The sequence below is a fragment of the Electrophorus electricus genome, chromosome 13 (assembly GCF_041902795.1).
Source record: "Electrophorus electricus isolate QZ-2024a chromosome 13, ASM4190279v1, whole genome shotgun sequence".
Taxonomy (NCBI): domain Eukaryota; kingdom Metazoa; phylum Chordata; class Actinopteri; order Gymnotiformes; family Gymnotidae; genus Electrophorus; species Electrophorus electricus.
Window position 1 is genome coordinate 673,652 of NC_137509.1, and position 24,139 is coordinate 697,790.

General features: G+C 45.6%; 1 protein-coding gene across 2 annotated transcripts in view; it reads left to right on the forward strand.

Moving 5' to 3' along the window:
• ube3c (ubiquitin protein ligase E3C) overlaps nt 1–23,403 on the forward strand; it is a 37,220-nt gene extending 13,817 nt beyond the window's left edge. For both annotated transcript variants that reach the window (XM_027028258.3, XM_081725422.1), the window contains exons 12-24: nt 2,528–2,614; nt 3,074–3,231; nt 3,500–3,726; nt 5,304–5,408; nt 6,365–6,452; nt 9,413–9,510; nt 9,765–9,897; nt 10,646–10,893; nt 14,607–14,819; nt 16,081–16,269; nt 17,340–17,406; nt 17,807–17,937; nt 21,243–23,403. In XM_027028258.3, coding sequence (XP_026884059.2) covers nt 2,528–2,614; nt 3,074–3,231; nt 3,500–3,726; nt 5,304–5,408; nt 6,365–6,452; nt 9,413–9,510; nt 9,765–9,897; nt 10,646–10,893; nt 14,607–14,819; nt 16,081–16,269; nt 17,340–17,406; nt 17,807–17,937; nt 21,243–21,413 — 1,915 coding nt within the window. In that variant the 3' untranslated portion in view covers nt 21,414–23,403. The remainder of the gene's footprint in view (nt 1–2,527; nt 2,615–3,073; nt 3,232–3,499; nt 3,727–5,303; nt 5,409–6,364; nt 6,453–9,412; nt 9,511–9,764; nt 9,898–10,645; nt 10,894–14,606; nt 14,820–16,080; nt 16,270–17,339; nt 17,407–17,806; nt 17,938–21,242) is intronic.
• The last annotated feature ends 736 nt before the right edge of the window (nt 23,404–24,139 follow it).

Sequence of the window (24,139 nt, forward strand, 5' to 3'; positions counted from 1 at the left end):
TGTATTTTTAATGTGAAATTGTTACATACATTTTTACATTTTTCACAGTAAAGGAGAAGGGGCATCTCTGTCTCCTCCTCACCTGTCATGCAGTGGTCACTTTCTTCTTTGGACAGTCAGGTCCCTCTGTGTCCGTCATTTTCTATAGCTCACTGATCTCACTGAGCCTGTATTTGGTTAGGATTTGTATTTATGTTTCTCTGACAGTAAGGAGATACTCTGTTAATTCAGACTCTCTGTTTAGGGCCCGGTAACACACTAATTTACTTGTTTTAATTTCATAGTCCCAATTTTCGAAATAAAAGTTTTTACTTTGCTTTATAATCTGGTTTAGTGTTAGATTTGGTGGTGAAGCAGTGCTGGTCTGTGGTAGTAGTTGTTAGAGGGTTATGGAGCTTCACAACCAGCTGACTAAAAGAACCTTTTTAGGGTTCAGCTCTTGGGACTGTTATGACTTAAATTGTAGTGTTTCTCGGGGACTGGTCTTTAAATGCGGTGTTTCTCTGGGACTGGTCTGTAAATGTATTCGGAAATGTATGGATCTTTTTTGGATGTTCATTGATGGTGGAAATCAGCCTAATTCTGATCTGCTGGGTGTTTTACTTTGTGTTTTTAGAAACATGGTAGAATTCTGCATGCAGGACATTTACTGTATGCTTGTCTTATCTAGTGCAGCTATGATGACTGAGTGGACACCCTTCTCTCTCTCTCTCTCATATCTGTGGTGTTTTTGAATAAATCTCTGCTAACAGAAGGGCCATTTTTTTCAGTGTTCCTGTATCAAGGTCATTTTCATCCCTGCTCATAGAAGTGGGGTGTTTTAGTGTTTGTGTGTGTGTGTGCGTGCATGTGCACATGTGCTCGCGTGTGTGTATTTGTGTGTGTGTGTTTATCAGCACTTCATTTGGTAATTGAAATGGAGTTCTTGTCCTCATCAGTCATGTTGCTCTGAGCCTCATTCAGATGCTGCTGTGTAAAGGGTCTCTGTGTCTCCAGCACCACCAGCTGTTCTGCCTGCACCAGACACTCAGCTTGCTCTCATTAACTGTTCACATGCAACACACTGTTGTATTTTATTTCATTATATTTTTATGTTTAAATGATTCTCTACACATTCAGTTGTGTGTGTGTCCATCCGTATGGGAAATTTCAGTTTTCTGCTTTTATATTTAATTCAGTTGACATTTATTTGCTGAGCAAACAGCTGGGATGTGTCCACTAGTAGAGATCTTGTTTATTCCATGTATTAATATGCGTTTTTGGTGACCAAAACCAGATTTCAGCTAAGTGAAAATACCCCTAGGACGCATTGTGATTGGATTAAGGTCAGTTTGCTCAAACCATTTTAAGAGGTCAGAGACAGATCCGGACTACATTTAATAGAAGTGTAAACGGAATGCGGTTTTGTTATCCAAATCCCGTTACGTAAAGGGAGATGCTTTTGCTGAGTGCTTTTCTCATGCCCACAGTCCTCTGGTCCTCAGCTCTAACCACTGCAGGGGTGAAAGCTGATGCCAAACAAAAAGGTGCAGAGAAGCCACTGGCTTATTTAAATGTTTTCTTCCAGTATTTGACAGGATATAATACACTGGCAGCAGTGAGGCAGAAACCTTGATTGCAGTAGGAAGTAAAACAAATAATGCTTGTGTTGCTTTTTACTTATCTGATCACAGTGGAGACTCACTGAAGTGAGAAATGTAAACGAAATCTGGACAAAGTATATCCACATTTTATATTTACGGCATTTAGCAGAAGCATTTATCCAAAAAGTGACTTACAATTGTGATCAAGTTCAGTTCAAGTAATTGAGGGTTAAGGGTCTTGCTCAGGGGCCCAACAGTGGTAACAGACTTTAACCAAAAACCTTCTGATTACTAGTCCAGCATCTTAACAGCTGACCCAAGCTGTAACAGGTCCTCTGTGACTCCCCTCAGTGGAATCCTCTTCAACACTTTACTGCATTTCATCCTGGTTTGTGCACTTTTACCATAGCAGTGCTACTGGTTTTAACAAACACTAAAATGTGTAGAATGGGATGCTTGAGTGTGGATTTAGTGTGTGTACACACACACACACACACAGTGTGTCCTCACACCTCAGTGCTGTGTGTGAGTGGATGTGCTGTAGATGCATGGTGTAATGTAGCGCTCAGTCTCTCTCCCTGTGCTCTTCCTGCCTGTCCCCATTGTCTCTGCTGCCCATTAACCTAAATGGGGCCCTTCAGGAAACTGCAGTCTGTTTATGACCCTCCTGTGGGTCACTGCTTTACTAATGGACAGTAGCTCATCTAAATAAAGCTGAACAGTGTCTTTAATGTGTGATGGTGATGGTGCTGAGTGCTGGGATGGTGAGTGTTAATTATAATACTTATGTAATTTTATAATGTTTAGTTTTGGTCTGTTTGCAGTGATGGAGTGATTTATTTTATCTTTTCACTTTTCAGTGTCAATCTTTTCAATGTCTATTTTCAGTCTTTGCTCTGTTTATTTTGGCATTTTGTGTGTGATGTGATTCTTGTCCTCTCTAGGCTCCTGTACAGCTTGGCGTTCAACGCTCGCTTCCTTAGACACCTGTGGCACTTAATAACGTCCATGAGGACCAAGATGATAACAGGGTGAGTGCCACCTTCACTAAAGACCAAGAACAACAACTACCAAGAAGCCCCCCTGTATGTGTGCGTGTGCGCATGTGTGTTTATAATATTGTGCGTACAATATTTTGTGTATGTGTGTATAATATTGTGTGTGTGGTATTCTCTGCAAAATATCATGTGTATAATATTGCGTGTGTGTGTATAATATTGCGTGTGTGTATAATGTGTTTGTGTGTGTGTGTGTGTGTGTGTGTGTGTGTGTGTGTGTGTGTGCGTGCGCATGTGTATAATTTTGTGTGTATAATATTGTTTGTGTGTGTGTATAATAGTGTGCGTGTGTGTATATAATTGTGTGTGTAATATTGTGTGTGTGTGTGTGTGTGTGTGTGTGTGTAATAGTGTGTGTGTGTCTATATAATATTGCGTGCGCGTGTATGTAATTGTGTGTGTGTGTGTGTGTGTGTGTGTGTGTGCGCGTAGGTCTCTGGTGTCTCTGCTCCAGCTCCTGTCCCGTGGTTCCTCCATGTCTGCGGAGGACTCCAGCAGAATCATTCCTCTCTTCTACCTGTTCAGTTCCCTCTTCAGTCACTCTCTCATCTCCATCCACGACACGGAGTTCTTCGGAGATGCCATGGATGGTGCTGATACACACACACACACACACACGCACATACAAATATACACACACATATACACCTGCACACACACGCACAAATATATATACACATACTTACACACATATATATAAACACACGTACATGCATACACGCGTGCACACACACAGACATGCACACGTGCGCGCACGCACACAGACTCATACACACACATATAAACACACGTTCATGCATACGCGCACACACACACACACACACTATGTCCTATTTGTTTCTTATGTTGCTGTCTCAGGCCAGAGAGCTCCGTCGATGATGCCCTTCTCACTGGCGGAGCTGGTGACGCTGTCCCGGTGTCTGCGTGATGCGTGTCTGGGCATCATTAAGCTGGCCTACCCTGAGACCAAGAGCGAACACCGCGAGGAGTACGCTGCCGCCCTGCGCAGTGTGGGCGTGTCTCCCAGAAGCCATGCCCAGCAGTGCATACAAGCTCAGCAGAAACGCTGGGTCCAACTCTTTAAGGTCAGACTACACACCCTACACACTCTGAACTATGATACACTTGTGTCCTGTCCTTGGAGGCCAGCAGGCCTCTCACTCAGCATGTGCAAAGACCTGGTGGCACAGGACGTGTGTTACACACAGGACGTGTGTAAAGAGCTGCTGCTCTCAGTACTGGTGGTCTCTCTACATGCAGGGTGAAGGGCTCGGGGCCGAGGAGGTGTCGAGTCTTGAGAAGATCTGACTGCCACACTCAGCATTAGTATTACAGCTACATTAGACCTCAGGGAGAATGAACAGAGGGCTTTAATTATTTGAGATCCTTTTCTTGCTACTACTGCAATTAGCGTAATTATCACCATGGTAATTTGTTAAAAGCTTAGTTATTTATAAAGTGTCTTCGCCTCATTAGTGACTGACACTTGCAGTGGGGGTGGCTTCACTATCCTGTTCTGTGCTAATAGTGTGTGTGGTGTAGTTGTCTGAGTTTAATGAACTGAGCGGTGTGTTCATGCATGGTGAAGAAAGCAGCGTGTTCATATACACACTGTACATGAACTGTCCACTTGCTGTGGTAGAAAACCCGTCACTGAAGCTTTTGCACTCCAGACATCTTGACCTCGATCTCTATCTCTCTCTCTCGCTCTCTCTCTCTCTCTCGTTATGCTTGTTGTGATCTTGAGATCAGCCTCGTTAAGAGAGCTCCCCCTTCTCAGGAGGAGGAGCAGGAGCACGGTGCGGTGGGCAGGGGTAGGAGCACTGGGGGATGTTATAAACTGTGGCATCAGCTGCCCCTGGTCAGCTGGGGTTGTTAAAGCAGCGTGAGCAGAAGAAGCGCATTTCCTAAATTGAAGGCGGGATTTACAGTCGGCTGTGCCGTTGACCCTGCCTACGCTAATGTCTGCCTCCAGGCCTCTCCCGCCCCTCCACTGTGTTTTATGTCCCCTATTGTCTGGCTATCCATTTAATTGAAGGAAGTTAATTGAATGAAAATGATCAACTAAGCTTGTATTAATATTGCTAATGGAAGGGTTCTTCTTGGCTGTGTTTGGAGAGCGGTGACATGGCTGGAGTTTGAGAGAGGCCTATTACAGCCTGCACTTAACCTGATGGGCTAATTAACCAGTCCTCACTCATCCCCTCCTGCCCACCACAGGTGGCGCTGTAGAGTCCCCTCAGCCACACCATTCTGGTGTTGGAGCTATACGAGACCAATGGTCATGCTGTGGACACGGGTTGGGGATCAGTTTAAGAGGCTTGTGGGAGGACATGGCATTGCATCCAGAGAGAGGTGGGGGTGTGCCAGTGGAGCACAGTAGATGGAACACAGCAGTCTTTCTCAGCAGTGTGTTTGTCCTATATAACGAGTATAGCAAGTGTAACACACTCATAGCAACAACTAGAATCTCTTATTTCAACCTCATTGTATGTCAAAATAAAGGTTATATTTCTTTGTTTCTTGATCTTAGGAGTGATGTTAGGTAACATAATAAAGACTGATGTCCTTCAAGAAGTCAAGGTCAATTAAAAAAGAATACAAATCTTGTATTTAGTTAAAAAATGTTAGTTTTTTATTAGGTTTTGGTGTTTGATTTCAGGTGATTACAAACCTGGTGAAGATGTTGAAGGCACGTGACATCAGACGATCCTTCTGCCCGGAGGGTCACTGGCTGTCTGCTGAGGTTAACATCCGAGCTGATAAGGTACCACCCCTACTGCACCACCACCACCAACCCCTACTGCAACACCACCACCACAAACCCCTAGTGCACCATCTTCACCCCTACTGCACCACTACCACCAACCCCTACTGTACAACCACCACCAACCCCTACTGTACCATCTTCAAACACCAGCCCCTACATCACTACCAACACTACTGAAACACCACCCACTACAGACTACCACCCACTACTGAAACACCAACCACTACAGCACTACCAACACTACTGAAATACCAACCACTACAGCACTACCAACACTAATGAAACAACAAGCTCCACTGTACTACCATCACTACTGAAACACCAACCCCTACTGCACTAACAAACACTACATCACTACCAACAGTACTGAAACACCAACCACTACAGCACTGCCAACACTATTGAAACACCAGCCACTACTGCACTGCCATCACTACTGAAACACCAGCCACTATTGAACTGCCAACACTACTGAAACACCAGCCACTACTGCACTGCCAACACTACTGAAACTCCAGCCACTACCCCACTGCCAACCACTTCTGATACACCAACTACTACTGAAACAACAACCACTACAGCACTACCAACACTACTGAAACAACCACTACAGCACTACCAACACTAATGAAACACCAACCACTACTGTACTACCATCACTACTGAAACACCAACCACCACAGCACTAACAACACTACTGAAACACCAGCCACCACAGCACTACCAACCCTACTAAAACACCAGCCACTACTGCACTGCCAACACTACTGAAACACCAGCAGGTATTACAACATGTCTTCTCATTAGATATTTTAATGATAAATTATATTAAACAAAATTAAGTAAAATTTGATTATGGTGTCTTTTGCATAGCAGCCAGTGCCTTTGCTTTGAGTTTTTTACCTTGGGTTAATGGGTCTGTGTGTTTGTCTTGTCTGTGTGTGTTTATTCAGGTGACCCAGCTGTATGTTCCCTCTGCTAGACATGTATGGAGGACTAGAAGAATGGGTCGAATTGGACCTCTTCAGTCAACGTTAGATGGTGAGATCTGGATCCTGGGATTAATTAACAGTCCTGTGCTACTGAAACACCAACCCCTACATCACTACCAACACTACCGAAACACCAAGCACTACTGAAACACCACCCACTACAGCACACAATGTGTGTGCATGTATATCTGTACGTGTATGTTGTTTGCTTTCGTGTGTGCGCGCATGTATGTGCGCGCGTGTGTGTTTGTGTGTGTGACTGTGCTTATAATGCTTGTGTGTGTGTGTGTGTGTGGTGTGAACACTAACCCATAACGGCATGTTGCGCAGTGCTCTGTGCCACATGCGTTTAGAAATCCAATTAGCCTAAGGCAGGCCACATCTGGCCGCCTGTTTGTCCGAACCCCTTTCATTACCCTAAATGGACGTTTGCATTGGTGACGAATGGCCATAGTATTGACCGCAGCACACCATAACTCTCACCCTGAGATGGCGTGTTGATGGCTGTATTGCAGAAGGAGAGGGAGGGTGGATGCGGAGGGTGGGGAGACTAATTGAGCGGAATAATAGTGGTGTACCAGTGGCATGGTGAATAAACGATGCCTCTCTGCCTCTCCGGCACTTTCTACCCCCTCCTCTGCTAGAGGTGTCTCGAGGACGTCGGGTTAATCCAACGCAAACTTCCCCGTAATGGCTGGATCTGACAGGTGAACTGAGAGAGAGAGAGAGAGAGAGAGAGAGAGACAGACAGACAGAGACAGGCTTGAGTGGCAGAGAGAGAGAGACAGGCTTGAGTGGCAGAGAGAGAGAGACAGGCTTGAGTGGCAGAGAGAGAGAGACAGGCTTGAGTGGCAGAGAGAGAGAGAGAGACAGGCTTGAGTGGCAGAGAGAGAGAGAGACAGGCTTGAGTGGCAGAGAGAGAGAGAGACAGGCTTGAGTGGCAGAGAGAGAGAGAGACAGGCTTGAGTGGCAGAGAGAGAGAGAGAGAGACAGGCTTGAGTGGCAGAGAGAGAGAGAGAGAGACAGGCTTGAGTGGCAGAGAGAGAGAGAGACAGGCTTGAGTGGCAGAGAGAGAGAGAGAGGCTTGAGTGGCAGAGAGAGAGAGAGAGGCTTGAGCAGCAGAGAGAGAGAGAGAGAGAGAGAGGCTTGAGTGGCAGAGAGACAGGCTTGAGTGGCAGAGAGACAGGCTTGAGTGGCAGAGAGACAGGCTTGAGTGGCAGAGAGAGAGAGAGACAGGCTTGAGTGGCAGAGAGAGAGAGACAGGCTTGAGTGGCAGAGAGAGAGAGAGAGAGAGGCTTGAGTGGCAGAGAGAGAGAGACAGGCTTGAGTGGCAGAGAGAGAGAGAGACAGGCTTGAGTGGCAGAGAGAGAGAGAGACAGGCTTGAGTGGCAGAGAGAGAGAGACAGGCTTGAGTGGCAGAGAGAGAGAGAGAGAGACAGGCTTGAGTGGCAGAGAGACAGGCTTGAGTGGCAGAGAGACAGGCTTGAGTGGCAGAGAGACAGGCTTGAGTGGCAGAGAGAGGCTTGAGTGGCAGAGAGCGAGAGAGAGACAGGCTTGAGTGGCAGAGGCGAGAGAGAGAGAGAGGCTTGAGTGGCAGAGAGCGAGAGAGAGAGACAGGCTTGAGTGGCAGAGAGAGAGAGACAGGCTTGAGTGGCAGAGCGAGAGAGAGAGACAGGCTTGAGTGGCAGAGAGCGAGAGAGAGAGACAGGCTTGAGTGGCAGAGAGCGAGAGAGAGAGAGAGACAGGCTTGAGTGGCAGAGAGAGAGAGAGAGAGACAGGCTTGAGTGGCAGAGAGAGAGAGAGAGAGACAGGCTTGAGTGGCAGAGAGAGAGAGAGGCTTGAGTGGCAGAGAGAGAGAGAGAGAGAGAGACAGGCTTGAGTGGCAGAGAGAGAGAGGCTTGAGTGGCAGAGAGAGAGAGAGAGAGAGACAGGCTTGAGTGGCAGAGAGAGAGAGACAGGCTTGAGTGGCAGAGAGAGAGAGGCTTGAGTGGCAGAGAGAGAGAGAGAGAGAGAGAGAGACAGGCTTGAGTGGCAGAGAGAGAGAGACAGGCTTGAGTGGCAGAGAGAGAGAGACAGGCTTGAGTGGCAGAGAGAGAGAGAGAGGCTTGAGTGGCAGAGAGAGAGAGAGAGAGGCTTGAGTGGCAGAGAGAGAGAGAGAGAGACAGGCTTGAGTGGCAGAGAGAGAGAGACAGGCTTGAGTGGCAGAGAGAGAGAGAGAGAGACAGGCTTGAGTGGCAGAGAGAGAGAGAGACAGGCTTGAGTGGCAGAGAGAGAGAGAGAGAGAGGCTTCAGTGATATTCAATAGAGATGTCTGTATGCGCCGAGAGCCTACATGCTTGGATGACCTCCCAGTCATCCTTTCAACCACAGCTGATATAATGAACAGTAATACTTTTTTGTATATGTTTATATATTTTTTCTCCTAACAAACATGTTTATTAAACAGTACAATGTTCTTCAGAGGGCCAGTATTTGCGTGAAATTGTTGCCAGGTGGTAACAACTGCCGTTAATTTGTGTGGGTGTGTCCAGCCATGCATCTTTTAGGCTTAATTGGTTGCTATGCATACTGGTTTCATAGCTGATCAGTGGGGTGGTAGACATGAGCAGAACAATGGATGAACAGAGCAGGTGGGATGGAATTGTGTACACCACCTCCCCACCACTGCCTCTGCATGCACCCAAATTAAAGTCTCAGTGCTCAGATGGGTGGAGGTGTGAGAGTACAAAAAGGGTGGAGTAGGGGCAATGCAGGGCTCACTCTCACCTGGGAGTGTGGGTGTGGTTTCTCTCACCTGGACATGTGGGAGAGTTAATAATAATTTTTATTATTAATTTTGTTGTTATTAATTTACATTTTTTTATTATTGAAATTGCAGTTATACTCTGCAGGGTGGTAGATGTTGCCCTGAAGTGACCAAAGAAACAGAAGGCTGGATGGCTGAAGGGTTTAAGAGTTTCATAATGAAGAATGCATGTTTGAATAAGAAGGTGTTGATTTCTTCCCCAGTTGGGCTGGATCCTCCCCAGCTGTCTGTATCAGAGGAGAGGCACCTGGCCATCCTCACTGAGCTACCTTTCGTTGTGCCCTTTGAGGAGAGAGTGAAGGTACAGGATCCTGTGTGTTGAATTTCTAGTGGAGTTTCCTAACACATAAAGCAACGGTCAGCATTCTAATGATTCATCTTGTGACCCTGTTGATAAAACACTGTTTGTAAGCTTATAGTGTGTGTCTTAAGCACGAGAAGTGTTTCAGTGGTTAAACAGCTCATAGGGTTCCTCCAGCTAGATGCTTTCTTCAGCCTTCTGCCATGTTGCCATGACTTTGTCTGTCTGGATTTCTGTTCCTGTGACTTCAATAGATCTTCCAGAGGTTGATCTATGCTGACAAGCGAGACATACAGGGAGATGGCCCTTTCCTGGACGGCATCAACATCACCATCCGACGCAACTACATCTATGAGGACGCCTACGACAAATTGTCCCCCGAGAATGGTATGGCTTCCTCACACACGATCTTCAGCTGGTCTAGAGTGGTACAACTACCTTATTCATGATCAGGGGCCAGTGCCAGGATCTTGTGTCTTAAACACTACAGAAACATCTTTTCTCAGGATATCTGTGTGGTGTTTGGTGCTGATTTTTGTGCCACATGGTCACATTGTGAATGATGTGGTGTCCATTATTGGTGGTGTACCTTATTGTTGAAGAATTTCTGTTCAACATGATCAAAAATTGTCTTGTTGAAGGTTTTACTCAAATGTTTTTTTCTAAACACCACAAGGCCAGTACTTTCTCTGGGAAGAAGGTGTAAAAAAACAATATTTGGCTCAGTAAAGTGATGTGATATATTTAAAATCAGTGCTTATAATGGATTGTATTTTTGTGATTTATGATGTCTAATTAATGTGGAAAGATTGCCTTTTTGTTTTTACCGAGGCACTTTGAGCATTTGTGTTTGTTTATTCCCATTTAACAGTGGCCAATTTTCTCATTGACTTTTTGTCTGAGGGAAATTAATCTAATATCTGTATTTGAATTCAACGTAGACACTTTATAATGCTGCAGCTACCTGCAATGAAAGAGATCAATCAAAGGCCTTGTTGTGTCCAGAATTCCATTAGCCAGCTTTGTTCTCTCACTCTCTTGCTCTTTCTCTCTGTACACACAGTAATGTTTTGGCAAATGAAGGAGGTTTGTGTTCCGAATCTAAATGTCTTTCTGCTTCCTGGGATCTTTGCAGAGCCAGATCTGAAGAAGCGTATCCGGGTACACCTGCTTAACGCCCACGGCCTTGACGAGGCCGGTATCGATGGCGGTGGGATTTTCCGGGAGTTCCTGAGTGAGCTGCTTAAGTCGGGGTTTAACCCCAACCAGGGCTTCTTCAGAACCACCAACGAGGGTCTGCTGTACCCTAGTCCTACGGCTGAGATGCTGGTCGGAGGCAGCTTCACGCGACACTACTACTTCCTGGGTCGGATACTGGGCAAGGTACGACTGGCTCGGGGAGGGACTGTAACGACCACATACAGGTATCACTGGCTGGGGGAGGGACTGTCACGCCCATATACACGGTGAGACATGTTGGCGTGGTTTGATTTGACTTCTTGTCTTAGGTGGTTCTGGTAAGATGAGTGTTTGATTTTAGTCTGTCCCACCTCAGCTCCCAGCCCCCTCATCATGGGCTCTGCTGAGCTGCTGATAAGGCACACACTTCTGTTGACCTGCTGTCTGCTCTTTATTATTGCAGTATTAAACCAAGAAATGAGCAAATGATGAAGAAAAGATGGAACAGTCAACAGTACCCTATAGTGATTGTTTCATTGTAGGAGAGTCAATATTGTTTTCAGTCTAGACTGGCTTTCAATGGCTTCTTAGATATAGTTTCTCTCTCTCTCTCTCTCTCTCTCTCTCTCTCTCTCTCTCTCTCTCTCTCTCTGTGTGTGTGCACTTTCACATCTTTTCATTCTTCTTTTAGCTTTTTCTACAGTGTGAACCAACAGCTGTGTAGTTTCACGAGTGTCTTCATTCGCCTTTTTCCTTCTTCATTTCTTTATTTTTAAGTCCCACATGTTCACACAGCACATATGAGCTGATCTCGGATCGATAGTGTAGGTCAAAGGTGATTAGTGCAAAAGCTAGAGTAGCAGCCTGTATCAAAAACTTTTATCTGTGAGCTCAGCAGAGATGAAAATCCAGTTTGTTTATTTGATCTACCCTGTCCAGTGTTCAGTGAATGCTGACTTTTCTAATCACTCAAGTCAAGCAAGTGACTTCCGCTTGCTGTCACTTATTTTGGTGTGTTATAGTGCTTATGTGTATTTTGTACCTCTAGGTATCAGCATTCATCCCTGTATTTCTACAGTGTTCTAGTTCATTGGTATGTTGGACTCTAACCTACTGTACTGTAATAGGATGTGTTCTATGAGTAAATGACAAAGCACTTTGTAAGTCGCTCTGGATAAGGGCGTCTGCTAAATGCCATAAATGTAAATGTAACAGCTTTCAAAAAGATGGAGAAGAACGGTCAACCTGAAATCTGAATCTTGAACTTTCTGCTCTTAGGCAGTTTATATGAACGTAGGGCTGGTGTGTTCATATGAATGTGTCCTCTGTTGGACTGGTGTGTTCATATGAACGCGTCCTCTGTCGGGCTGGTGTGTTTATATGAACATCTCCTTGTTGTCTCCGTGCCATCCAAAAGCTCTGATTTATGATGGTGACATTTTTCAAGTTTCTTTAATGCGTCTGGTCCGGGTTGTTTATGCAGAGGCACTGAGGCCTTCAGCGAGGTGGAGATTACCTCACAAGCACTCTGCTCCCCTGCTCCGCCCCCATTAACTCCACCCCCAATGTTAGCCCCACCCCCATTAGCTTCCCCAGCCATGTTTGTGTACACAGAGCTACTGCCCCCAGTGTGCTAAATCAGCCAGCATCATAAATAACCCCAACCCTGCTTGCCGGTAATAGAGTTTTGATCTGTTTTACGGTCACAAACATCAGCGCCGTTCCCAGCAAGACGATTCAAGCCACTTATTAGAGAGCTGTAACACACACACCAGAGAAGAGACCATGGCTGAGTTCTTAAGGTGAGAAATGGGCCCCTCCCCCCTTCTCAGTTCATTCACTTTGTGCCCTGTTCCCCACTAATGGCTCAGGCAATTAAAGTGGGGAGATTAATTCGAATTTGACTTTCAATTAACCCTCTTTCTCTGTCCATAAATACACTATTGTGTGACAGGGGGAGTGCGCTATTGATATTTGCTTAGTGCGTTTATAAAAGCACCTGATATAGATTAGTTACATCACTGTTGCTGTGTGGATCAGAAACATACAGCTACGTTCATTATACTAATTCATTATTAAGATCTTTTAGCATTCCTGAGGTTAATGTGATGGTCACATTTAGGCTATGATTGACACAACTAAAGTATTTGAACTACTTACTGAATTACAGCTGTCAATACCCTCAAGGGACACATTTATTAAGTCTGTACAGGGCGCTAACTGACTAAAGGATAGCGTCATAGCCCTGTTCACTTCTAAAAATGGTGATTACAGCATAAACCAATAGTGATCATATGTACACCAAGGCAGCCCAGTGGAGTTTCACCCCTCACCCAACACCCTCTCCCCTCACACAGTGGAGTTGCACCCCTCACCCAACCTTTGTGTTTAAATAAGGCCAATTTGCATAATTGTGAATTTGTATTTGTGTGGTTCCTAAGGTCAGCAGTGTCATAATCTGTGGAGCAGGTTAGACATGCTGTGTGTGTGTGTGTGTGTGTGTGTGTGTGTGTGTGTGTGTGTGTGTTGGACATGCTGTGTGTGTTTGGTGTCATATGGTCATTGTAGAGGGATGCTTTTCTATTATAATTAGTTACATTTATATATTGCGCCTTTCTCAGACTCAAGGATGCTTTACAGACATATCAGCTTTGACCATCACTCACACTGATGAGAACACACTCTCCCCTCACACATCGATATTTCTAGTGAAGATCTTTGAAAAGCCTTTGTAATATCTGTGACTTGTATCTTGAGCTTTTTTTAACGTGTGTGTGTGTGTGTGTGTGTGTGTGTGTCTGTCCTAAAGGTCGGAGTGTGTGCTCACTGCTGCTAACAGCCTTTAACCAAACTCCTTCACTTCTGATGTATAATTACAACTCATTACTTTGGTCTACTCCTTTTATATTTCTACTTTTTTTTACTTTCATACTTCACTAAGTGACTCTCCAGAGGTGGATGAACACAAGGTCAGTGGATGACTGATGCCTGCAGTGTTGTATAAAGTATAATATATATTTTATTGATTCTTAATGTTGTAAATTAACAGATTTATTTGGCAGTGAACAGAAGGCGGCTGTTTGTCGGTGTCTCAGCTCTCTTGATGGTGCTGCGATTTGCATTAATTACCTTTGCCACTGCACTCACTGATATTAAAAGCTGCTGCCATCATTAATCCTTTTTATCCTGAGTCATTTTGGCACAATTTCTGGCAGTAAACAGTAATAAATAAGAGAAGGCTGTGAGAGAAGTCCCAACTGCACCCCCTCGCACCCCGGCCCGTGTGCGCCCCCCCCTTGTGGCCTGTGTGCCGTCTGGGGTTCGGGCCCACAGCCCCTCTGAGTGCCCTGATTTACATAAAAATGCTCCCCACCCCCTTTTTTTTGGAATTAAGAGATTAACCTGTTTAGAAAAATGCCCTGATTTATGGGGCTGCCTGTGTGTTTTAGATGTGTGCATTATGGAGATTTGGGGAATTTATAATCCATTTAGTTGATGTGGCTGGGAGGGAGAGTGCAATCGTTTATACGAGGCTTGTATACCTTAATGTCCTGAGATGGGCCCTTTTAGGGCTGTTCCAGTACATTAGCTTTACGTCTCTGAGTCACCTCAAGTGGCCGTGACTGTTGCCAGTGTCTCGGGTGAAGGACAGTACAGTGTGTAAAGGTCTGAGCAGCTGAATTTGTAACTATTGTAGGTCAGCTAGGTTGGCCTGCGTTGCCATAGTGACGAAGTAGTTCTTTTGTTGTGCAAGTGACCCAGAACCATACAGATACTTCATTCTGCTGTTAGTAATCAAATCTCTTTTTCTTGCTTCATTTTAATTATAATGCTTTATGAGCAGGACTGTCATAATTTTGCCAGAGCAATTCAAAAAATGTGCATGAATAAATGAATATTTTCCCTCTCTCTCTCAGGCCCTGTATGAAAATATGCTGGTGGAGTTGCCGTTTGCTAGTTTCTTCCTCTCCAAGCTACTGGGGACCAGTGCTGATGTGGACATCCACCACTTGGCATCTCTGGACCCAGAGATGTACCGCAACCTGCTGTTCCTCAAGAGCTACGAGGGAGATGTGGAGGACCTGGGCCTCAACTTCACCATCGTCAACAATGACCTGGGAGAAGCCCAGGTTAGGAAGTGCTGAATCACTCCCCCCCCCCCCCCCCCCCCCCCCCCCGGCTTTCTTTTTCAGTTCTTTTGTGTGTTAATGATTGATCCAGATTCTGGTCGGTTTGCTCAAGTGAGTGAGATGATAGAGCACGTCTCCTCTTTCTCTCCCCCCCCCCCCCCCCTTCTCCAGAATGATCATGTGAAAGCACTTGATAACCCCACACCAGTCTTACTAAGATCAGTGTGGGGTTTGTAGCTTTATTAATATGGCCACATTTAGTTACAGTATTTCCAAAACCAGTGAAAACATTGAATTGACAAGAAATATCGTTTCACATTCAGAACTGTCTGATTTTATTAGCCAGGAACATTTCAGTTCAGAAACCATCTCCTACAGCTCCTCTATCTCCTCAATTGCCGATGCATTCACACCTGCCTTCTGCCATTCCTGAGCAAGCTCTGCACTGGTGGTAACCCAATCCTGTAGCTGTATCCTCTTTATGAGAAGGTCCTGGTGCTTGCTTGACTTTCTTGGGCACCCTGAAGCCTTCTTCACTGCAATTGAACCTCTCTCCTTGAAGTTCTTGAGTTGATAAATGGTTGATTTTAGGTGCTATCTTACAAGCAGCAATGTCCTTTACTGTGAATCCTTTTTGATGCAATGCATTGATAATGGTACGTGTTACCTTGGAGGTAACCATGGTTAACAGAAGAAAACTTCACGCACCACCACCGTTTTAAATCAACCAGTCTGCTTTTCTAATCAGCATGACAGTGATATCAGTTGTCTTGTCCTCGTTAACACTTTCTCCTGAGCTAATGAGCAGATCACTGAAATGATGTTAGCAGGCCATTTTGTGGCAGGGCTGAAATGCAGTGGCTGGAATGCAGTTATTTTTGTGACTGATTAATTTTCATGGCAAGGAATGACTGCAATTCATCTGATCACTCTTCACAATCTGGAGTTAATGCAAAATGCCACCATTAAAAACTGAAGCAGAAAATGTTGTGAAAACCAAAATTTGTGCTAGTCTCAAAACGTTTGGCCATGACTGTATAATTCCTCCACAGCTCCTCGTAACTCCTCCACAGCTCCTCTAGAGCAGGTGTTCAGCCCTCAAGGAAGCTGAAACAGAACTTTTGGATTGAATGGAGGGTCTTTACAGATCGCTGGTCTTTAAGGAGTATGGTGTACGAAATATATCGCAGAATGTCTTACCTTTGCCCATCTCTCTCTATACCTACCTACCTACCTGCTTTTACCCTTCATTTTTTTCCAGGTGGTTGAGCTGAAGCCAGGTGGGAAGGATATCCCGGTAACCACGGCAAACCGGATCGCCTACATCCATTTAGTGGCCGATTACCGTCTGAACAAACAGATCCGAGCTCACTGCCTGTCGTTCCGGCAAGGCTTGGCCAACGTGGTGAACCTGGAGTGGCTACGCATGTTTGACCAGCAAGAGATCCAGGTAATGCTCCCTGAGCCACAGAGTGAGCGAACACACACACGAACGAGATCCAGGAAATGCTCCCTGAGCGGCAGAGTGAGTGAACACACGCTCATGCATTGACACACGGACACACGCACAATCACATGTGGACACGCACACACTCATGCATGAACACACGCACACACTCACCCATGGACACACAATCTCTCTCTCTCTCTCTCTCTCTCTCTCTCTCTCTCTCTCACACAAACACATGCTCACACATACTCACTGTTAGACATACATATGCGTGGACATGAATGGACAGATGTATGGACAGCCATGCACACACAAACACATATATTGTTCAGACATTACAAAAGGCATTATTAAAAAAAAATGGGTGTTAACCTGTTGACCTCCATATACCACACACACACACACGACACTGGTGTAGTACATAGACCTCCATACACCACTCTCGCGCACACACATGACACTGGTGTAGTACATAGACCTCCATATACCACACACACACACACACACACACACACACACACACACACACACACACACGACACTGGTGTAGTACATAGACCTCCATACACCACTCTCGCGCACACACATGACACTGGTATAGTACATAGACCTCCATATACCACTCATACACACACACACACACACACACACACACACGACACTGGTGTAGTACATAGACCTCCATACACCACTCTCGCGCACACACATGACACTGGTATAGTACATAGACCTCCATATACCACTCATACACACACACACACACACACACACACACACACACACACACACACGACACCGGTGTAGTACATAGACCTCCATATACCACTCTCACACACACACACACACACACGACACTGGTGTAGTACATAGACCTCCATACACCACTCTCGTGCACACACACATGACACTCGTGTAGTACATAGACCTCCATACATCACTCTCTCTCTCTCACACACACACACACACACACACACACACACACACACACACACACACACACACACACACGACACTGGTGTAGTACATAGACTTCCATATACCACTCACACTGCACTGTTAACGTTTCTCAGGTTTTGATCTCTGGTGCCCATGTGCCTATCTGTCTGGATGATCTGAAGAAATTCACCAACTATTCAGGTACATCTTACCTTACCTTACACACATTTCCAGCTGTTACCCCTACACACCATCTGTTAACCAATAAAAAGGGATTTCTCTTTTTGATTAGCCTGTCCTGGAATGGTAGGTTACACCTATTTTTCTTTCATAGTTAGGACAATTTTGTCATGAAGATTTACATTAAAAACACACCTCCACCTGTCACCCCTACACACACGCGCACACCCACTCCACCTATTACCCCTATACGCACACCCACAGACACCTCCACCTGTTACCCCTATGCACACACGCGTACACACACACACACACACACACGTCCACCTGTTACCTTCACATCTGCACCCCCTTCTTATACCACCCTTGATTATTGACATCACAGTTAAATGTTAGTACTGATGTAATGTGTTTGGTGCAGGCGGCTACTCGGCTACTCACCCGGTGATCAAGATCTTCTGGGAGGTGGTGGAGAGCTTCAGTGATGATGAAAAGCGCAAACTGCTCAAGTTTGTCACCAGCTGCTCCCGCCCTCCGCTACTGGGCTTTAAAGTGAGTCTCTCTCGCTCTCTCGTACACACACACACCCCAGCTGGTCACATCCTAGTTCCTCTGGCCAGTACTCTGGTCATTTGGGAAGTGTGGTTGAGGAAGTGTGCTTAGACAGAACTGACTGCAGATGCTAAAAAAGAGGCTGTTTGCAGAGGCTCTTAAAGGACATGCTAACGGGAACAACGCTGACTTTGGCATTTTGTCAACGTTGCAAACAAAACGGGCGTCCTGATGAATAAATGTTTCTAGTCAAATGGGTTGTTGGTGTACCTGAACCAAAATTGCGGTTTTGCAGACTGTGTAGAACTCGGTTTAGATCCTGTGCACCTTAGTGTTTGAGCAGAAAAGAGTTCCTGTCTGCACAGGTGCTGTGCAAATGTTAACAATCCAGCCCCTGGGAATCACACAGCACAGGTCAGGGAAAGTTCATGCATGCATGCACACACTGCCTTACCTGCACACAGTGTCTCACCTGCACAGTGGGTCTATTGGAGTTATCCATTCATTCAGTAAAGTTATCAGTGGTTTCACTGTGGTCAGGAATGGATGTGTGTTTGTGTGTGTGAGAGAGATTATTACTAATCTGCACTTGCCAGTTCCACTGAACGAACACGTTTTCAGAATAATAATTTCTACATTAAATTGTTATAATACCTGTCAGCACTCTTATCTGGGCTGTGTAGTTTGCTGTGAGTCATGCTGTTGTGCAGGACAGGCTGTCTGTGCCGAGATAATTTGACCATAGCTTCCTGCTTAAGAGACGAGGGCCTGTAAAATCAGACCTGAACCAGTTACTGTTAAACAGCTGCTTCATCCCTGATAGATTAATTCCTGAATGCAGTTTCATGCGAAAACATAGCCTCTATTATTATTATTATTAGTAGTAGTAGTATTTTTTTTCCTTTCATTAAATTTGGATTTTAAAATGACAGGGGTTCTCTTAACACCATAGTTTCTGTTTTATTTTACATGTCACTTAGCACACTGTCTGTACAATTACAACAATCTTGGCATGAACAAATTTCACTCATCTTAAATTCTTTCTTAATTTATAACTGCCTACTGCCCAGTTGTCAGTTACTAAGTTTTTGTTCTTTATTTACCTATTGTCTTTGTCTTTTGGTGGTATTTACCCAGAGAAAAGATGTGCTGTCTCTCTGAACTTTGGAGTAAGACTTACTGGTTAAAAAAATTTAAAAAAAAGGCCGGCTGTTTAATGAATTTGACTTTGAGTGGGCGGAGGGAGAGAGGGATAAGAGGAGGGCTGGAGGGGAGAGAGGGATAAGAGGAGGGCTGGAGGGGAGAGAGGGATAAGAGGAGGGCTGGAGGGGAGAGAGGGATAAGAGGAGGGCTGGAGGGGAGAGAGGGATGGATAAGAGGAGGGCTGGAGGGGAGAGAGGGATAAGAGGAAGGCTGGAGGGGAGAGAGGGATAAGAGGAGGGCTGGAGGGGAGAGAGGGATAAGAGGAGGGCTGGAGGGGAGAGAGGGATAAGAGGAGGGCTGGAGGGGAGAGAGGGATAAGAGGAGGGCTGGAGGGGAGAGAGGGATGGATAAGAGGAGGGCTGGAGGGGAGAGAGGGATGGATAAGAGGAGGGCTGGAGGGGAGAGAGGGATAAGAGGAGGGCTGGAGGGGAGAGAGGGATGGATAAGAGGAGGGCTGGAGGGGAGAGAGGGATGGATAAGAGGAGGGCTGGAGGGGAGAGAGGGATAAGAGGAGGGCTGGAGGGGAGAGAGGGATAAGAGGAGGGCTGGAGGGGAGAGAGGGATAAGAGGAGGGCTGGAGGGGAGAGAGGGATAAGAGGAGGGCTGGAGGGGAGAGAGGGATAAGAGGAGGGCTGGAGGGGAGAGAGGGATAAGAGGAGGGCTGGAGGGGAGAGAGGGATGGATAAGAGGAGGGCTGGAGGGGAGAGAGGGATGGATAAGAGGAGGGCTGGAGGGGAGAGAGGGATGGATAAGAGGGGGGCTGGAGGGGAGAGAGGGATGGATAAGAGGAGGGCTGGAGGGGAGAGAGGGATAAGAGGAGGGCTGGAGGGGAGAGAGGGATAAGAGGAGGGCTGGAGGGGAGAGAGGGATAAGAGGAAGGCTGGAGGGGAGAGAGGGATAAGAGGAAGGCTGGAGGGGAGAGAGGGATAAGAGGAGGGCTGGAGGGGAGAGAGGGATAAGAGGAGGGCTGGAGGGGAGAGAGGGATAAGAGGAGGGCTGGAGGGGAGAGAGGGATGGATAAGAGGAGGGCTGGAGGGGAGAGAGGGATAAGAGGAGGGCTGGAGGGGAGAGAGGGATAAGAGGAGGGCTGGAGGGGAGAGAGGGATAAGAGGAGGGCTGGAGGGGAGAGAGGGATGGATAAGAGGAGGGCTGGAGGGGAGAGAGGAAGCAGTGGAAACAAGGAGACTGTTTAAAGCAGGATGGCCTCTCCCCTCTTATCCTCTTCAGCCAGGCTCGCCTTAATTAGGTGCCGTTAAACACCCGGGAATTCATTAAGGGAGAAATGACCCTGTCAGGGAAGGCCATTTAAAAATGATGATGAAAACCCTTTTCTCAAAATGATGGCTTTCGTCCTGGCACTTCCTCAATAAGCAACGATACTTTAATACGTTAATTGTTAGAAAAATGTGGCTGTTAAACCGAAGCCCCCAGATCAGTTTAATTGAGTTCGCTCGAGGGTTGAGCCCTGCCGCAGCTCACGGGCATGCACGACGTCTCGGACAGAATTTGTAGCTATCTAGGAGGCACTGTGGCATCCAGTGCGTATTAGGTGTTCCTGGTAATTTTGGTGATGAACAACAGTTTGTCTGGCTCAGACATCAACATACTGTATCCCAGCATGCATGTGGGTAGCTGTTCTGCTGTGTGTACAGCAGAATGCACTTCTAGGTTGGTAATACTCTCCTCAGAGGTGGGATTGCACATCAAGAATGCTGGTGGAACCAGGAAGCAGACCTGAGCCCTGTCCTATTGCTTTCACACCTTTACTCCCTCAGGTGTGTGGACAGCAGCAAACCACTGTAGCCAGAGAGGGTTTACAATGGAGCCGCTGTAGCAGTAGTAAACCACCAAATGTTCGTCCTATGTTTATCTTTTTATCTTTGTAATGTGTTTATGACTAAGCACCTATAAGTTCATGAAAAGCAACCTGTGTGTTTGATATAGCTGTGGTTTTATGATAAAGCCAGCTGCATTGGTTAAGGTGAAACTGTGTTTGGTAAGGTAAAGTTGTTATGTAAGGTGAAGCTGCATCGAGAAAGATGACTGTGTTGGGTAAGGTAACTTACCAACTGACTGTGCTTGCCCCCCTGCCTGTGCTGTAGGAGCTGTATCCAGCCTTCTGCATCCACAATGGTGGCAGTGATCTGGACCGTCTGCCCACTGCCAGCACCTGCATGAACCTGCTGAAGCTTCCCGAGTTCTGTGAACAGCATCTGATGAGGAGCAAACTTCTCTACGCAATCGAGTCCTCCTCGGGGTTTGAGCTCAGCTGAGACGCTCATGGAACGATCCTGTTGCCATGGAGATAGGCCGGGAAGAGGGTGGGAGGGGTGGGGGGTGTGGTGGAGCTTTGTTTGCAGTGGGCCGGTGCTCTTTCACAGGGAAAAGGATGCTAAAATCCAGAGGTGTAAAGTAGACCATGGAACCTCTGATGTTTTATGGTGGGAGGACACTTGACTCTTCAGGGCAGGACAGGTGTACTGACTTACTCTGACTTTGGATCAGTAATAACAGATTCAAAGCATCATGAAAGGAAGTGACTGTCCTGCTCCAAACCCCTGATGGGAAACCCCAGACACCATCACTCAAGGCAGTGTGATCTGTATCAACACACGATGCATATTTCACCAAAGATTTCACTAGGATGTTGAGAGTATGTTCAGGACTATGTGCTATGTTGGCCTTTGAAAGAGAGGAGTAAAAACTTAAGTATTAGCTGCCCTCATTGAGACTAACTTCATCACAGACTAGAGGTTAGTCCATCTAATGAAAGGACAGTAAAATATACGCTGAAACAAGCCTTTTTCCCCACAAGCACATGCTGAAGATCATTTAGCTCTGCTTTCCTGCATGCAGAATTGCATTACTAATTTAGCATTAGCCAACACGATGCTGTAATTTTAGCTACAATAAAAAAATGTTTTTCATGGCTTGCACAGTAGCTAAAGGGAAATTCTACCAGTTGTTTCTTAAAATTGTTTTTAAATGCATAGAAGAAAAATCTTTTTGCAGTTTTTCAACCTTGGAGACCTTGAAAGGCAAAACCATCCAGATCACTCTTCAGAACTCAAGATGGTGATGGTGTCAGTGTTCAGAATTCAACATATCTTTCTAAATTGTTAAAAAGACTTTGTAATGAAACATGTGAAGTGGTTGAAGACTTTTCTAAGTGGCAGGCATGGTAGAGGAAGCTTGGTCTTGAATGGTGCAGTTTAATGCAGATCAGGTGTGCAGTAAGCAGGACTCTCCTAGGTGCAGATGGTGAGGACTATAAGGGGAGTGTGGCAGTGTAGGGGGAACATTCCTCCTCATTTCTAGCAGACACATGACATGTGAAGGGACTGACATATTTCCAGAGTGCTGGTAGTGTAGGGTATGATTTTAAGAAGGTGTGTGTGTTTACTTTCCTCTACATGAATATCAAGGTGTTGTAAAATTAGAGTGTGTGTACTGTCAGTTACTGAGAGATGCACGTTGGCATAGCAGAGTTGATTCATTTTGTGCACTTAATACAAAGTTTGTGGCTGACTAAATACTTCACGCGTTGAGCCTTAGCACTAAAACTGAAATGATGCGTTTGTGCAATAATGTACACAGTCAGAAGCAGGATGTCTGGCTCACACTGTCTCTGTAAGAGAAAGATTACAAGAAAAGGCAATGAGCCTGTCCGTGCTGTTCACATTATTGGTGAGGTGAGCCTGTTCGTGCTGTTAACATCATTGTTTGTTGAGGGTTTTTCTGTTCAGTTTTTTGTCTATATCCTCTGAATAAGAAATGATTCCTTTGGCTCCTCCCCTTGTTTTGGACTCAACATCACCCCCTGTTGGTGTGAATGTGTGTACACGGGCAGTTTGGCGCTGTTTTGTTCTCTCCTGCTGTGTGTAGTCTGGGCTTCCTCTCAGCCAAAACAGCCTGTTGATTTCTAAATTCAGCACAGACAGTGTGATTCCACACCTCCCAGAATGCATGCTTGAGGCTGTATTTTTCCACAATATTGCCTCGTGGCCCAGTGGAATGACAGACTGTTTACAACTGCAGTGATGGCACCAGTGTGGAGAGGCTGTCCGTGAGTTACTTCAGGTCTGAGGTAGTTCTGGTGAAACTTTAATCCACCTGTTTCTCTGCCTTGGATTATCTCAAATAACCAAACCTTGTCCTGATCACAGAGCAAAATATCTATGTATTTGAATGTATGAAAAATTATTAAATGTTTTTTTTATTTTATTTGCAATAGAGATAAGTAAATCTTTTGGTGAAAGTGTGTATGTGTGTACATGCCTAGGTGTGTAGTGTGGGAGCTCATTTAATGGTTTTCTAGCCTTTGACATATAATTAAAGAAACATCCAGTGCTGAAGTAGAGGGAGGCCAGGCTGGTCCTGGAAGGTGCAATCAGTTGCACAAATTAAAGCTGCGTGCGTTTGGCATTAATTTATTAGTGAGGGAGCAGGGAATTTATTTATTCGTTCTTGGATAGTCTCCATTCCCCCCCACCATTTTTTCTTCTCCCTCACACACACACACACTCTCTCTCTGTCGCTCTTGGTTTCCCTCACACACACCCTCTCTTCCTCTTGTCTCTGAGCTGAAACAGCAGTTATCATCGCTCTGCCTTAAAGTGGCTCAGAAGGAGCTAATTGGGTCTTAAAAACCTAACTTGTCCTGCAGATATGAGGGATTGATCTCAATTATGGGGAGATTTATTGGGGCCTATTACCTTATAATTGATTGCAGCTCACAAACTTAATGCTTCTGGTTATAAATCTTGCACTGAGAATTTCTAGAGGCTTTAAGAATTGTTGCAGTTCTTAAAATAAGAATCTAATTCAGTTAATCTAATTTCACATTGGAATATGAAAATCAGACGTTTTATTCTAAAGGAATTCACCAGTGAGTGGCAAAAGTCCACACCTGCTATAGCACTGGAGTGCCCATGTTTACTGGGAGTTGATTCTCTCTTTCCATTTTTAAGACATTTCTTAAGACAGAATTGTTTATTTT